Here is a 17,179-nt window from a genome sequence, read left to right as displayed (position 1 = left end):
ACAAATCTTTTGGGAGAAAATGACAGCTCTCAGTTTTTCATCCTGTGAACTAACAACTGAAATTTCACTTAGAAAGGTACTGCTAGAAAGATTTGTGAGTCTTTGGAGGAAAGAGGAGGATGAAAGATTAAAACCTAGTCTACATATCTAACATTTTATCTAGTACAAGACTGTTCTAAAAAATGCTTTGCTGCTCCTAAACCTCCAATATTTAGGAACTCTTTTAATTTACTTGACAAATGAATATATCTCACCCTCTATTTATTCCTACACACCTATAAATTTCATCCTGCTCTCCAAAAAGAGCTTTGGGGTTTGGTACCCATAAGAATATTCCCAATTCCTTCAGGTTTGTTTCACAAGCAGGACAGTGCCATAAGAATAATGCTTGGGAAATCACCTGGTAATATGCTGTATTATTCATTTCAAGGGTCAAGCTCTCTCAGATGAGCAATATTTCACTATCCTACTTCAGCCTTCCTGGTAAACATTTTTTAAATGCTGCTGATCTGCTGGGGGGTCAAGGGATGCCAGGCAGGGGGTTCTTCATGTCCTCCTGTTCAATGTTTCATTGATCTTTTTGGAATCATGAAATAAAAGAAATGATACTTCCCATTTTCTTTCAATGCACAAGATGAATAACTTTGATGATTTAAGGTGAGAGAGAGTCTATCTGCTGTTTCTTGCTTTTTCAGAAGGCAGGAAGGAAGAAGAGAAGTTCTGCTAGGAGTTAAAGTATAAATATAGATATTCAAAAAGCCTTAGATAAAGTACATCCTAACAGACAGCAATCTAAGTAGGAAAAAGATGAGAAGCAAAATGTTGCTATGAAAAAATAACTGACCAAAACCTAAGTACATAGCTTGGGAAAAATTATTTCAACTAATTAAATAGGAAGACAGTGACTACGAGAAAAGAGATATTTAATTCGATATTGACAAATACCAGTTAATGTCTGTTGGAAGAAATAATTTTGAATTTCTTAAGAGATATATATAAAATAATTTCCTACACATTTACATAATAGATCCTAAATTCAAGTGAACTACTCAGCAAGATTTGGGGGCTGCTCTGAACAACTGAAGGCAAATCTTTGTCCAATGGGCAAAAAATTAGGAAAAGAATTAGAGGGAAAATTTCTAAATTTGTGGGAAAATTCCTGCTACATAATGTGAACAACTCTCTCTTGCTTTGCAAGTAGCTGGATTGATGCCACACTACATTCGATCTGGAATCAGCAATGACCCAATTTAGCCAAGCATTAAGGTCAGAAGGCAAAACAGGACAAGGTTCTGAATTTTTAGCTACACACAGAAGTCTATGAATACTTCAAAAAATTATATGATTACCTCAACAGCCTGATAAAATTCATTACTAAAAGATCACAAGAACTAGATAGTAGGTTCTCCTTCTCTCAGGGAAAACAGACTGAGAAAAACAATAATGATGAATAGCTATTAACAGTGTTTTCCATTTTTGTTTATCTTTTTGTTAGATTTCTTGTCTCACTGTAGGTCATGTCCATAAGGAAGGTAGCACCTAAAGAGTTAAACATTCCTGTGTTTCAATATGATGAAAGAAATGGAAAGCCCATCAGTTTAAATGGGTGGGCTTTAGCAGTAGGTACTTCGAAATTCTTGGCAATGATAGATGGCCTTCTATTAGCATGTTATTTATACAATTTACTTGCAACCCTTCATTCCAAAACTTTAAAACATGTGCTACCTACAAAACCAACTTCCGCTGACCTAAATTAAAGGAGAACATTATATGAAGTGTTATCAAAAACTTATATCTGATATGACTGGCATTGATGTGCAGCAAGGGAACGGAAATAAGTGCCATTTGCTTAAACATTTACAATTCATAACACATAACACCATACTCTAGGTACTGTTTTATACCTCATTTAAAATATCTGGAAACACATAGTTCTATCATTTTGAAACTAAACAAGAAGCATTTCCAAATGAGAGACAACTAAGTTTCTGTCTAGTACTGTATGTCTCAATGGGTACTTGTAACAACAAGGCTGTAGTAACAGTTGCAAATAATAAGAGCACTGAATAGCTTCCAAGTTTGAGATGCCACGCTATGATTCTCTGTGTTCATTTTACTTACCAATGTTTTTGCTATAGTATTTTGAGAGTATTTGAGAGCATTATATTCCACTAGAAAGACAATTTAGCTTTCTGTAATTTAGTTCTGCAATTTCTGTAATTTTTAACAGGGAAAAAGAAATAGATTTTCTTCTCCCTTTCTTCCATAAAAGTCCAGACAATAAATGGTGTGTTTAGAGGCAGATGTAAATTGTGTATACAGGACAAAGGGCAGGTGTGACTGTTCATCAAAGCTCTCAATTTATTGAAAAGTTAAAGTCACCACAATAATCTTAAAGTCACTGATACCTCTCTCCGTCGAGAAGCCCAACAGGTTTGTTTGATTTTCCAAACGACAGCAGCTACCAGCAGTAAGGATAAGAAACAACTGCAATTACAGAAAAAAACAAAGTAATTGTAACATAATGCTCTGAAAAAAACTCATGTTTTTAGAGTATCATAAGTAAATAAAATACATTTAAGTATAGTAAAAAACACATAAATAGAGAAGAACTGAACTCTGCCAGGATGACAGAGAGCTGTCAACCCTCCAGATCGAAGTCAAAAGTGGACATACACCTCTGAGGCTGTGATTATCTCCATATAATGCTATTACTGTCTCCATAATACCCACAACAGTCTCGAAAAATATGCACTGCATGTTCCAAGTTTAGCAGATGGAAAAAGAGGGTGAACTATAGCAAGAAATTGTACCAATTTATATTTCTCTCCTGTCCATAAATTCTGAATAACTGTATGGGGTGCAGGAAAGATAACAAGGCTGGGAGTATAATCAGTCTGAGGAACCAGGTTGCTATGTGACAATAGATCTGTTTCATCAAATTACTTATTTCTATAGTGAATCATTCAGGAAGAACATCCCAAAGAACATTACCATGTTACAGACCCAAACAGGCAGCAGAAAAAAATATCAAAATGATTAGACTTCTGCAGTTCACAATGGGCACATATGCCTTCTCCCTTGCTCCAATAATTTCGGATTTGTAACATTTAGTCCACCAGGATTTTGGCAGAAAGATCACTGGACTTTCTACCTCTTTTAGTGAATTTCTGTATGCTAATAAAAAGCTTCTAAAAGTTGGCACCTAATGTAAGTGGTCAGCACATTTTTAAACTGATCTGGGCAGTTTTTATAAAAATATAAGGATTTTCTAGCTGTATGAAGAACTTTGTATCCACTTAGCACATCTGCTATGAACAGCATTTGCAATTAATAAAACCTTGTATCTACTAAACTATACTAATCATCCTTAAAGTTTTTACCAAAAAGCTTCAAAATGTATTCTTTATCTAATATGGGAAATACCAAGAACTCTCTTAAGTAATATAACTGAGTGAAGTGTGGTACCTAATGCAAAGTATGATCATTATCCATACAGTAACACCATTGTTTCTCCTCATTGTGCTGTAAACAGAACTGAAATTATGGCCAAGAAGATACATCTCCAGAAGCAGCAGCTCATGTCATTCAATATTTATCCATAATATGGAGTCTATTAAAAAACAGTTTATGGCAACTGTAGCATAAAGTCACTGTTAAGGTAATGTGGTTGACAGAAATTGGAACGAAAGCACCCAATCATTCTGTGGTCTGCAAGCACCAGAGAATCATCTGTACCATTGCTCAGTTACAAAACCACTTTTACTCAGAGTATGTACAAAACTCAGTCTCCATAACAAAAGTTTTACTTGATGATTAAAATGAAATAAATTTTTATCAGCATCTTCTTCACTTAAAACTCTTTTCACTACGAGCTTTCTAAATTCCTGTTATCTAGAGCTTCTTTGGCACCCTTGAAAAAGCCTGCCAGAGTGACACCAAGTTTGAAAGACGGAAGTTCCATATATCTAAAGTGCTTTGGACATAAAATGCTGAATTACATAATTAAAATTAACAGTTTGGTTTCTCCTTAACAGATTTCACTGTAGCTGTTTAGCAACAGGAAGGCTGATTGTCCTGAATCTGAAGTGTGAAAATGGTTAAAGGTTCTGTTTCTAAATACAAAATTTGACTTTTTCTTAATGCCCAATATTAACTACTAGCATTTCTTTTCAGAGTGTTTTAATGCTCTTTGGGACATAGGGGTTTTTATGGAAAGGAAGATATGTTCCCCCTCCCTGTCCTTGTTGGAGCATTTTAAAAAAATGTGTTTTTTCTGGTTCTTGGCAGAGATCCTTCAAAAAAACAAAGATAGCTGGAATTTTGACTGGTTCTGATCAACAGATCAGAACAGTTCAGCATATCTGAGAATCATCCTGCCAGAAGAAAACTGTGTAAGAAGACAGCTAATGAGGTGTAATAAAAGGAAGTGAGAGAGCAAGTGCTGGTTCAGGAACCTTTGGGAATTTGGAAGAGAAATATCAACCTTTTACACGTTAATGAATCTCAGTGTAAATCATCTTTCTACACACATCTTCACTGAAAGGAACTAATGCAGTAAGGACATTTTAACTGGTACACCATTTTATTAACATAGTATTTCTTTCTAAAAGAGTTTCTTATGACAAAATATCTAAGTAGCATACGATATTTTATGACAGAAACTGACCACCAAAGAACATTCACCACTTTGTTTAATCTATAACTTTAGTTGATTTACTGATATCACTTCTTAAAATTTGTCTTTGGCTGTCTCCCTTTCTCTAGGCTTCTTTGAAACCAAGCACAAGTTGACTGTAAGTTTATATTTGGTGACTAGGGGAAGGCAGAACAAAGAACCCCTGCTGACCAACAGAATAAATCCCCTTTTGCAGCAACACCTTTTTGGCTTTTAAGACCAAAAGCTGCTGACAAATAATATTTCCCAGGAACTGTAATATTTCCCACACACTGTAGTATTTAGCCAATAACTGCCACAAATGCTTAGGAGCAAGATAATATCAGAGTACTGATGTGTTGCTATAGATTAGCATGCTGTGCTTGAATTAAGGGTAGACTTTTCTCCACTACGGTCCTTCCAAATAATAAATTAGGGAAACGTTAGCAACTCTGTTTAGAATGACAGACTTAAAGCTCCTGCAATTTGTAAAGGCTGAACACATTTGAGAGAGCTGGACAGAGGAAACTAAGAGGGGCTTGCACTGTGCAACAGTTTCATTATGGCCAGGAATTGAATCCCTTTACAGAAAAAACCCTCTGTCTTTATTAACTTCTTGGATGATTTTTTTGAGCTACTTGAACAAAGAGTTGAGGTTCTGGTTGCAAAACTTCAGCCAAAATTCCTACTTTGCTCTGTACATTAATGGAGGTGGGTCAGACATCTACTTTTCCTGCCACTAGTCAAAACATGTTGCTAGCTCATGTGCAAAGTCAAGATCAGAAACAAGCATTCCAAAGACAGACCTATAAAATAATATAAATCGTTTGGAAATTACAGTGGTGATAACGCCCACTGTTTAGTTAACACTTTTATATATCTTTTGCTGGCTGGAAAAAGATACATGAAATGTTTGACCATTCTCCTCTGTTTTCTACACAGGCAATCAGTTTTTTTCATGAAAACCTACACAGAAAAATCTCTCAAAACATGCTAATGAAGTAAAGAAAAACACAGAAAATAGGTTTTGTCAGACTAACCTGGTTTCAGACTGTTGTGAGATAACAGCCTTGGTTTATTTAGGGCAATAAAAATTAAAGCTGACTGCAAAGGATCTGACGATACTGAGAGACTGGCTAATAAAATAAGAGAATGAAATTCAGTGCCAGTGAACTGAAAACAATATGCACAGGAAAAAAAAAATGTTAACTATAAATACACAATGATCAGTTCTAAATTAGCAATTACCACTCATGGATAGAGTCTTGAAGTCACTGTAGATAGTTCTTTGAACAAAACAGCTCAATGTTTAGTGGCAGTCAAAATAGCAAATAGAATGTTAGAAGAGACTAGAAACAGAATAAAGAAGAAAACAGAAGGGCCCCTCATCTCATCTCAAAAAGGATAAGTTAAATTAAATAGGTATAAAGGAGCACAATCAAGATGATTAGGGGAATGGAATGGTTGTAGAAGTACATTCTTTTGAGTTTTGAAACTACAGGGAGTTGAAGGGAGACATGATGAAGACATAACATCATAGGAATGAGTGCATAGGGAATAGAGCTTGTCCATAGTGAAAAAACAATAAAATATGCGTAAGGTGGATGTCAGGTCCTCAGCACCATCCCTGCAGATCTTCTCCCGTTTGTCCACACTGCTTACTAATGGAGACTCAGCACATCATCCAAAGATTACTTTTATAAAGGTATTTGGGTATATAGGAACCTCCCTGAGTGCATATTGGTATACATGCACATATTTTAAAAGCTCTTCCTATGTCTTTTTTGAAAATGGAAGCTGGGCCATCAAGGAAATTACTGCTTAGTTACTTAGACCTTGCTATGCTGTGTGAGACAAAGGTTAAACATTTCTATAGACCCAAAAACAAACAATGCCCCCTGATTTCAGTATTTTTGCCACCAGTATGAAAATGTACTGTTCACTAGACAGTAACTGAAACAATGATCCTTACATTACATTAATGTAATTAATTAATTCCCTTTCCTCCTATGGTGCTTTTTAAATATGAAGCAAAAATAATAGTAATCAGTAAAAAAAATTCTACAAAAACTGTTGGAAAAAAGCTTTTTAATGTGGAAACATGCAAATGAAGAAAATGAGTCTCATATGTAAGTTAATGTTTTTAAATTAAAATTGTACAAGTCTCCTAACAGATCACATATACTGTTTTTCTAAGAAGTGTTTTTCTAATGACATATTATTTGTTTTCTTTTATTGGCAAATAGAGCATATTTTAATTGATGTTTTATAAAGCAAGCACAATACTGAAATGAAAATAATTGAACAATTATTTTTTCTGAAACCATGACTCTGAAAAGCAATTATTGTCACAGCAATTGATTTGTCCCATTGTACTTGACAAGAATATTGTGTTCATGATTATGATGTGATTGATTCAGCCATCCTTACTTGTGTTAACTAATATACACGACAAGCAGCTCCAAAGATTTCAGCAGGATTATCGGAAGTACAAAGCACTGTAAACAGTATATTAGGAGTCTGATATGTATGAAAGCAGTATCAAATTTGGGATGTTTTAAATGATTAATTAGATTGCTCTGCACACAGGTCTAGCAAATAGTCTTACAAATAGGAATATTTCAATGATTAGCAATCCTAAATTATTCTGGAAATGAAGTGTTATGGTTCCAAATTAGAAGTGTGTGAGGCTGAGAGGGAAAGCAGTCCTGGCTAGCAATGGAGTATGCATACAGCTTCCAGTCAACAGTAGTACAGCGTGTGGGGTCAGGGAGATAAATCTTAGCTGATCTTGGGAAGCTAAGACATTTCAGACAACGGTATTTGTTTCCTGGTTTAAGATAGCGCTTGCTGTCACAGCCAGTGAAACATACCTCCTATTAAGTCACCATAACCATTTAGGTGATTAAGGAACTTCCTTCTCTTAGTTTTGCTAGTAGTGAGAATTACTCTTGAGAAACACTAGTAGTACCATGTAGTAGTTCCATGCACCTACTGCACCTCACATAACAGTCTCTGGAACTAATCAGCTAATAGTTGGTCAATCTTTCCCTCTTCAGCAACACAGATTTTACTGTTGTCTATATTTAAATGAGGCAGAACTAACCTTTTCTCTTACATCAGCCTAGATCCATCTCCTGCTCAAATCTGGATTCTTCCTGCCCCTATTGTTTTAGTAAACCAGTAGTTCCTGAGCTCCCACCTTCCACCAGTTTCCCCATGAAAAAAAGGAGCTTGAAAGAAAGACTCAATTCACCTGTGAACTTCCTAATCCTAAAGCCCTACAAAGGGCTCATATCCTTTCAACTGCAAATGATCTAAAATAGTATTTAAAACTGCAAGTATCATCAAACTTCATTCAAATGCAAATTTGCATTTATTTATTTATTTATTTATTTATTTGTCTCTCAAGTGGAATTCACAAAAGTTAAGCAACAACCTTCAAGTTCATTTGAATCTTATTACATGGACAATTCTTATCCACATGTACAGTGCTTAAAATGCTATTTTTGGAAGCAAGCCTGAAAACAGATATTTTCCATAAATACTCACTTCTCACATGTCTGCAACTACCAACTCCATAAAAACAGGAAAAAAACAGTGGAAAATAAATACATATGACCATCTACTACTTTTGTTCTCTCAGGTAGAACCATGTTTGGTAAGAATGCAAGGTAAAGAAGCTCATTGTTAGATTTGTGGAATAGCATCTGCAAAGAGATGTAATTCATAAAACTACTGAACAATGTTTTAAAAGAAAGGTTTACAAACATTACACCCTAGTTCCTGGCTGAAAAAGATATACACACTTGCAGGGAATCAGCAGAAAGCACTATTCTTCAACATATGCAATACTTTTTAAATATGGAAATAGAAAATGTATGTTCCCTTTCTGCAGTTCACACAGCAAAGTAATTGCCATGAGCATCTCTGCTGGTATAGAAAACACTAGAATACATAAAGTTATTCTAAGGCGAGGAAAGACTGACAGATTATACAATAGTGGTCAGAATATAGAAGAAACGCAACTGGTAACTGGCAGCTATTTTTGTTTACTTGCATATTCAACAGGTATAAAAATGCATTAAATCTGAAAGAACAGGTTTCAGTGATCTCAGGTTCCTACGTTTCAACGGAGCATTCTTTGATGCCAGCATAACCATTATCAAGTGTCTTCACTACAGACTCAAGTTGTACATCAGAAAAACATCAAAGCTCTGTGAAGATTCCCACCTTGTATCAGAGCAGTTCTAATTTAGGAGAATAGGAGACCACACCTAAAGAATTTTCTGCTCCTGGTGTAGGAAAATACTGCAATTTTGATTTTCACAATTGCTGTCTCTGAGTTACAATCACACACAAACTGATTACTTCTGCTGGGAAAAGATGTAGCCGATATTTATCCCACTTAAAAGAAAATAAAAGAAAGGCCTTAAGGAGCCATGGGCAGACCACTCGTGTTGCTGAGTAAGAATTCAGTTCAGAAAGCATCTGTCAAAGCATCATCTTCTCCTGGTAAATGAGACACTGATCATTGATGATCCTGAACTTTAAATGAAATCTTTTCAGAGACAATGGACTAGGGAGAAAAAGCCCTCCTTCTTAATTCATGTAATAAATGCCTGTTACTCTGTACATCAGAATTCAAAGAGATTAGATTTTTTTATGAAGCCAGGAGTAGTTGTCAGATCAGAGTAACAGATCTTTCCACACAATTTCATCTTCCGCTGAGTAGATGTATATGAAGGTGAAAATTTATTTTCATCTTGTACTACTTATTGAATATGGCACAAAGATTATAAAGGAACTCCTCAGCAGAGATATTATTCCCTCGTCTTATGAAGAAAAATACCTGGAAAACAAAGGGCTATTGTAACCTATTTTAAAGAAAACAGCCCTACAAAAATCTCAGACACAACCTAGCATTAAGGATATCATATGACTGCATCATTAGACTGTCCACTCCAGGAGGTATGCTCAGAAATGCACAAAAATTCTTCTGTGATTTTTTTCAAAAATGGCAGAGAGTGCTTACGTTTCATAACTTTGATAAGACAATGACAGAGGAAGAATACATGTGGAAAAATTCTGAAGCTTAAAAAGAGTGCCTTCTCTAAAACACAGAGATTATTTTGTTCTGGAATTAGCACAGACAGTTCTGGGCAACTGACACACCTCTTTTGCAGCTGGCCAGAATACAAGCTTAATTCATGATTGGTTATAGGTGATAGTTATCTCCTCCATGAGGTGGGACTGATGGAAGGTAGGTTTTCTGTGCCAACTATTCTCCAGGGGATTGGACTCTACTGGACTCCACAAACACCCGGAAAAACTAAGATCAATAGTGGGGAAGGCTTTCAATAATACTACCTAATCTAGATATCATAGATATTATCATGAGGCAGCTCAAGAATTGGTTCTGGAAAACACTTACTCCTGACTTACAAAAAGGAGCATATCACTCTCGCACAGCCCATTAATGTTCTAAAAAAATTTCTATTATGAGGGGTCAGAAATTTAGGTCTGCAAGCTCTTTTCAATATCAAGTATAGAAGATACAAAAGTAGATTTCATGCCACCCTGCATACAACTATGAAATTTTTAGAACTCTGTGTCTTTTCTGTAAATCCATGAGATATTGGAATCAATAGTACTCTGGTGGTTGTGGAATCTCAAATCCCTTAGCAGTATCTGATCCAAACATCACTTCTTTTGGCCTATGACCTTTGTAACAGAAATATTTTTTACAAGTAATCAAGGTAAAGCCCCTTAAAGAAACCATATCCTTCAATAGGAAGTTTCTATCCTTCAGTTGGGATTTCCCATCCCTCTGTTGGGAGCAGTCACTAACAGTATGGGTATATGCTCAGTCCTCTGAAATGCAAAGTCAAATGATTTATTCCAACTCCACTGAGGTAGCACTAGCTTTCAGGCACTTTCTGAAGTCCTCTAACCTGACAGTGATCATAACATGGTATTGCTGGTCCTCTACATCCGGATTCTGCACAAAATTTGTGGGTTTTTTTCTTTTCTCGGGAATTCTTATTAACTAACTGGTAAACTATCTCTAAGCAACATCACCTGCCCAGTCAAACAACAACCAAGAAATCAGTGAGGAAATGTGTCTTCCAAGCTCACTACTTCTTCTACCAGATAAGTGTGAATGATCTCAATGGACACTATTTTCTAAAAGATCCGAGAAGTTGCACTGCAGCTGCTTGAACCACATATGTATGACTACTGTGACTCCAGTCAAAATGATATAAGGGAATATATCATACATATATCTGTATTTCCAAGTGTGCCTCTGGCAGAAGAATGGAGTTACAGATTCTGATAATTTGTTTCGCTGCTTAAATAAATAGCAATATGAACATTAATGAAAAAAATTCCAAGGAAAAATGTAAACCGCCTCTAATCAAATACTTCTACCTAGAAGACCTGATGCCAGTGCAAACTGTTTTCTCTAATTCTTTAGCTATAATTTGTCCAGGACGCTTATGATACGAAACTTGGGCAACAGGGCTGGAGAACTGGAGCTAAAGAAATAATGGAGAACATAAGTTCTCCATTACGGAGTCACACATAGCCTTTTGCACTGAGTGGGGCAGGACTGTACAGGTTTTCAGGTACTGATTCACCCAAACACCCACACTTGGTAGCACAATCAATGTCTATGTAAAACTCAGATCTCTCCAGTTTGGGCCAGCTGTTTCGCATGCAGAGTGTAAGCTATTTTGGAAGCAGCTGTAATAAAAGATGTGTGTTGCCTGTCGGTGGCCCCTTGGCTGTAGGAAATATTTTTGATGGGAGCAGCCTCACTGTTTTGAGACCAGTTGGTGTTGGCAGTGCAAAGATGCAGCACTGCAGAGGAGCCAAAATCAGATCATGGACAAATTAAAACCCTGTGCCAGGGAGTCTTCTGAGTGGTTTCCTTAGGACCACTGGATGCTATTGTGGCATAGAACATTTGGACTGGTCTGCAAAAGCTAAGAGAAATACATGGAAGAAAGGGAAATGAGCTTAAAAATGGAATACTGCTAAAAGCATACACTGCAAGAAAGCTCTAGAGGACTGCATTTAACATGACTATTAAAAATGTAACTGAATTCATTTTGCTGAGGAAAAAGAACAAAATTAAGTAAAATAATATATTAAGACATTAAAAATGCTTTTAATAAAGCTTTGCAATTTAAGTACTGAATGCATAACTGACAACATGGTGCATAAAATATTAATGGCAAAAAATGTATCTTATATGAAATATATTTTACTTAAAGTCAGCAACACCAATGAAATATCACCAATATACTACATAATAGTTAATTAGTAAGAACGGCCACTGCATCTTTGTGAAAATTGTCTATTAATATATATAGAATGTAGAAAAGCAACTTAATCCTTTATTTCCCCAGGCATAAAATGCCCTAATAGCTTAAAATCATCTCTGACAACTGCCCCAACAAAGCCAAGGTTTATTGCATTTTGTTGTGCAATGAAACACCAAAACCCTTCTTGAACATAATGAAGAAAGAAATGTGTCTGAGAGGGAATTTGTTATTTTTAGGAAGATGACTATGAAAAATAAGATACTGGTATTTTTTTCAAGTATGTACCTAGGCCTAAATGTTATAGAGAATTTAGGATTGCATATCTCTATTAAATAAAATAAATACTAAATTAAACAATTAACAGCATATATAAACTGTATAACAAACATATATAGCATATTTATGTATATTTTCTTACATATATAAATGATTCCTGTATACGTTTATAAATATTAACTATAGCAGCAGCCATACCAGAAGCTAATATAGTAAAGCATAAATGAATGGTCAATTATATAAACAGCCTTCATATGCAACTAAGAAGGGAAAATGAACATAGTAGAAAGTTATTTTGAAGACTAACATACAACATTCTAGCTGCCATTAGAATATCAAAGTGAACCATTTAAAGGACCCTGTAATAGATTATGCAATAAAGCTCTAGATGTGACCTTTAACTCTCAGCTGTTCTTCCTTTCACCTCTCTGAAACAGCAAATAAAGATTTACAATCAAAGAGGTTTAATTTAACATAAACGGAAATCAATCTCCATAGAATAAATAGAACATCACATCCATAGAGTGTGATTATGTTTCTTTCACCCATAGAAAATACTTTTATATTTCATATAATTTTATGGTTTTGCCCTTTATGGGTGAAATACCCAATATTTCTCCCAACAAGTGTTGTTTTAGATAAAAAATCGCACCTAAAAAAAAGAAAAAATATATATCCACTATGTTCAAAGATAAATTATGAAATAGAAAATTTAAAATTTTTTGCAATAACTTTCAAGAAGAACTAGGAATGAAATAAATTGTCTATATTCAAAAAATCGATGTGCTTTCACCTCAGATTTTGCCATGATTCTGCTGATCTATACTAATTATTCAAGACTTTAAATTAAGGGGAGAAAAGTCTAATTTATTCTAATTACAGCCAATTAGTGTATTTGGGGAAGGAGGACTGCCAACCAAAGCCACATTTCAGCAGCCTTCCAAACTAAAAATTCACCATATTTCAACACTTTTTTCTGCTCTCCCGTCATTCTTTTCTTTCACTGCATTGCTTCTCTCATGCAGATGCTATCACTTGCTAACAAATCACAGGGATATAAAATACATTCAGACAGCCCCAAACCCATGCTTATTTAATGACAGCATTGTTTAGGGTGTTAGACTTTTATATAATCATGAAGTTCTATAAATCATCAAAGGACTTTTACATTCCTTATGTAACATTTCCAAGAACTTTTCCAGAGAGGCAAATATATTTAAAGCTCTAAGCGTAAAGAAGTCATAGCTCACACTGTTAAAACCCCTATTATCAAGAAAGTCTGCTTAAGGTAGAGCAAAGACTCTTAGATTTCCAGGCTAAAAAAGGATCATTATTTTTCTGTAATCTGACTATATACAGAATACTAAACTCCAGAACCTGATAATTAGAATTTTAGCACAAGACGTGAGGAAAGCAATATGATTTTGAAACAGTAGTTTCCTAAATTATGACAAAAATATTAAAAACACAGAAAACAATTATTTTATAGAGCATATCTGGGCTGCATATATAGACTAAATTCAAATATTAAAATATAAACAAATGATTTAACAATTTCTTAATGTATGACTTTTGGTGCACAGCAGAGTTTTCAAAATTTTGCTTGCTGCTGATAAAGTGACCTTTACAACCCCCCCCCCCCGAAAACCCAACAACCAAATAATACACAAAAAGCATGACAAAATCTTCCCTGCAAAATTCTTCATTTGGTACAGCGAAATTTTACTGGAATATTTTTATCATTTAAAAAGGTCACTAAATGACTTCCTTTGAATCCAGATTTCTCCTTTCAATGGTAAATAATTAGTTTTAATATTTTAATATATATGAAATCCACAGTAGTTCATGCACTCTAGCACTCTCTTTCCTGTCTTTCCATGGCTTATTACAATCAGATACAAAGTCCCTCAATTTTTCTCTACTGCCATAAACAGGTTGCTCATTTCTTTAATGTCACTCATTTCACAGCATGCCATACTGACTGTGTCTGCAAAGACAGACAGGCAGACTGCTTGAGAAAGCAGCTTGTCATTTGCTACAACAGCTATAACCCTCCTGTTTCTTACTTCCTTTATTTTCATATTATTTTTTCTTCATCAGCTTTCACCCCACCTTACTATATACTTACACCTGGAAACAAACTTCTGCAGTTAACTTTGCAACTGGCATATGCACCTCTCCTAAGAAAGCAGAATTGCTTCTCTTTTGAATTTAAATGACAAAAGCAAAACTTCACGTCCATTTACCATAGATGAAAACCTGCTGTAGGTCTTTTGTTTAAAGTCCAGTGGACTGGAGTTTCATAAAAAAAGTGACCAGGATTGACCATTCTAAGAGACAAATAGCTTGGAGCGCCAACACTGTTTTTAGTCTGAAAATACAATTTTCTAATCGGATTTAACAAAATACAATACAAAATGTAGGGAATCAAAACACAAACACAATATGAACTATCTATGATGCTTCCTACGAAACAAAATACAAAGTAGCTGTAAAAAGACACATCCCTGAAAGCAGACCATTACAGAACCGTCTCAGAGTAAGGGAGCCTACAAAGCACTTCAAAAAGACTTCAGAAAAGACACACTTTCTTCGGCATTCTTGAGAAATATATTTTGGATGCCACCTTCAGAGGCCTCTAGGTTGAACACTACTAAATAAGTGGCAGCTTTGATTCCAATAAGTTTTCATAAAATCTGAAGAGATGACAGAACGCTTTTTGGAAGGCTAAGTTACAGGACCATGCAGACTGAACAGTGGAATTTAAGATTAGTAGTTTCTTTTCTTTTTCTTTTTTAGAGAAAAAGAATTTGTTCAAATACTGTAATTGTCACCCAAACCTTATTTCTGCACTGATATGGCATTGCAACTAAATTCAAGCATCATACTACTAGGAAAAAATAATGAACACACATTATGGGATATAGAGCTTTATATACAAACTGTTCTATCTAATAAGTATTCTGTTAACTATAACTGTTCCATCTATTCCACACAAAGCTACTTTAATAGCATGCATTAAGCTTTAATTTAGCTGTCATCAGCACTTACTCCTGCTAGTCTCTAAGTCAAATTAACGAACCTGTCAGTTCAGAGGGCATTTCTGAACAGACAGTCTCATACTCAAGTCTCTCATTCAGCCACAGGAGAAAAAAACAACTCACAAAAGGTAGAATTTCAAATCTATTCTTGATTCCCTCTGCAGTTAAACCAACTACAGAACTAATTTCAGTTTATTTTCAGTTATTTATGGAGTTAGCAAAAATTGGGATTAAATATTTCACCAGGTAGAATGAACAGCTCTCACAGTCTGTGTTTGATATATACATGACATCAGAAATGCAAAATTTTAAATGCACCTACTTAAAGGAAGAAAAAGCCTAAACTCACTGTATACGAAGCATGTATAGAGGCCACCTCCAGATATCAAGCTGAGCAAGTAATCTGTACTTTGAGGAACACAGTATATTGAACCCAAAATACCGCAAGTACTAGTACACTCAAATGCACTTCCAAATGACTCAAAGGTTGAACACAGAAAGAAAAACACGAAGGAAATAACAGAAAATTGTTCTAGTCACCAAAGGATTAAATGACTCATATGATGTTATGAAGGAGCAACCAATCCAGTGGTACTGGGGAATCTCCTTTGCCTGCAGGCTAAGAACAAGTGGCTGTCTTCTCAGGAAATATGAATAAATCAAATAACTCTACAGAGACGAAAAAATTTACTGATGATTCATACAAAGGAAGACACAAAGCTATATTCCATAATTCAAAATATAAACATTTTAAGCAAAAAAAACCTTTGAATTGTCCACTGTACTGTAGACATGCTTACAGCAGTGGAATTCAAACAACTATTTGCTTTTAAGTGAGGTGAAAACTGTTTAATGTTTCACTAAGTAAAAATCAATTTTATTCTACCCCCAAATGTAAAATCTATTTTGCCAAGATAACTTGATTTTCATGCTACCAGTAAATATTTTACTTTTGATTTATCAGACCTGATTATTTTCTGAGAATGCAGTCATGGTGGACATGGTCTGATCTTGAAAGATTGCATTTTGTCTTTTTTATGGTGATCAATATTCTATCTCACAAAGCTAAGCATGCTTAAAACTTCCATTAATTTACCGTACTTACTTTCAACAAAAACACCTGCTCCTCCCACCCCAAAGGATGCTAGTAAAGAGAAGAACTTGTATTAAGGAATTTGCTTGTTGCACGTTTATGCAAAGAATGGCAGATTCAGGAACACAAGTTCTGACACAACCCTCTGAAATGCACCCATCAACTCCACTGCGTGAAATATAATTGGAGCATATAATCGTTATGACTTTTTGGCACACGCAGTGATCCAGATGAGGCTGATAAATCTAGTTCTTCAGTAACTGCTGTTTCCTATTGTAACTCATACTTCTAAACCTTGTCCTAACCTAAATGCCCTTCCCTTCCACCTGCACTGGATACTGGACATATTTTGAATATTCTTTTCTCTCACTTGTAGTGCACACAGAATGCTTTGTTTAAAACAATGTACCCCCAACCCTAAAGGATCATGTTTTTCCTAGAATTTCTAAAAAGTAAAAAAGAAGTATTTTCAAACTTTTTAAGTATCTACACCTCTTAATGTCACTCCATGCATCATAAATTGAAAATTCTGTAATTCATAATAGTAAGGAAAAGTCTTATAAAAAAGGCTAAAGTGCACCATGCTAGCCAGTCATAAATACTGCCACTTGGCAGCTTCACATCGAGAGTTAAACAAGTGGTAAAGGAAGGAATCATTCTGAGAGCAAAAAGATGGTGTATGCTGAGAGCGACTGCCCAATTAGTTGGTGACTTGTATGCATTTGAAATAGGCTTAAAAAAGAATAGTTATAACAGTAGCATTGGATATCATTACCTATCA

The 17,179-nt window shown here is 35.1% G+C and overlaps 1 protein-coding gene across 5 annotated transcripts in view; it reads right to left on the bottom strand.

The window, feature by feature from the left end:
• ATRNL1 (attractin like 1) overlaps positions 1–17,179 on the bottom strand; it is a 567,608-nt gene that overhangs the window by 235,994 nt on the left and 314,435 nt on the right. For all 5 annotated transcript variants that reach the window (XM_026096163.2, XM_026096166.2, XM_064514272.1 and 2 more), the window contains exon 27: positions 2,409–2,487. In XM_026096163.2, coding sequence (XP_025951948.1) covers positions 2,409–2,487 — 79 coding nt within the window. The remainder of the gene's footprint in view (positions 1–2,408; positions 2,488–17,179) is intronic.

The sequence above is a fragment of the Dromaius novaehollandiae genome, chromosome 6 (assembly GCF_036370855.1).
Source record: "Dromaius novaehollandiae isolate bDroNov1 chromosome 6, bDroNov1.hap1, whole genome shotgun sequence".
NCBI classification, from domain to species: domain Eukaryota; kingdom Metazoa; phylum Chordata; class Aves; order Casuariiformes; family Dromaiidae; genus Dromaius; species Dromaius novaehollandiae.
Note: the sequence above shows the minus strand (reverse complement) of the source record. Positions and strands in the feature narration are given on the sequence as shown.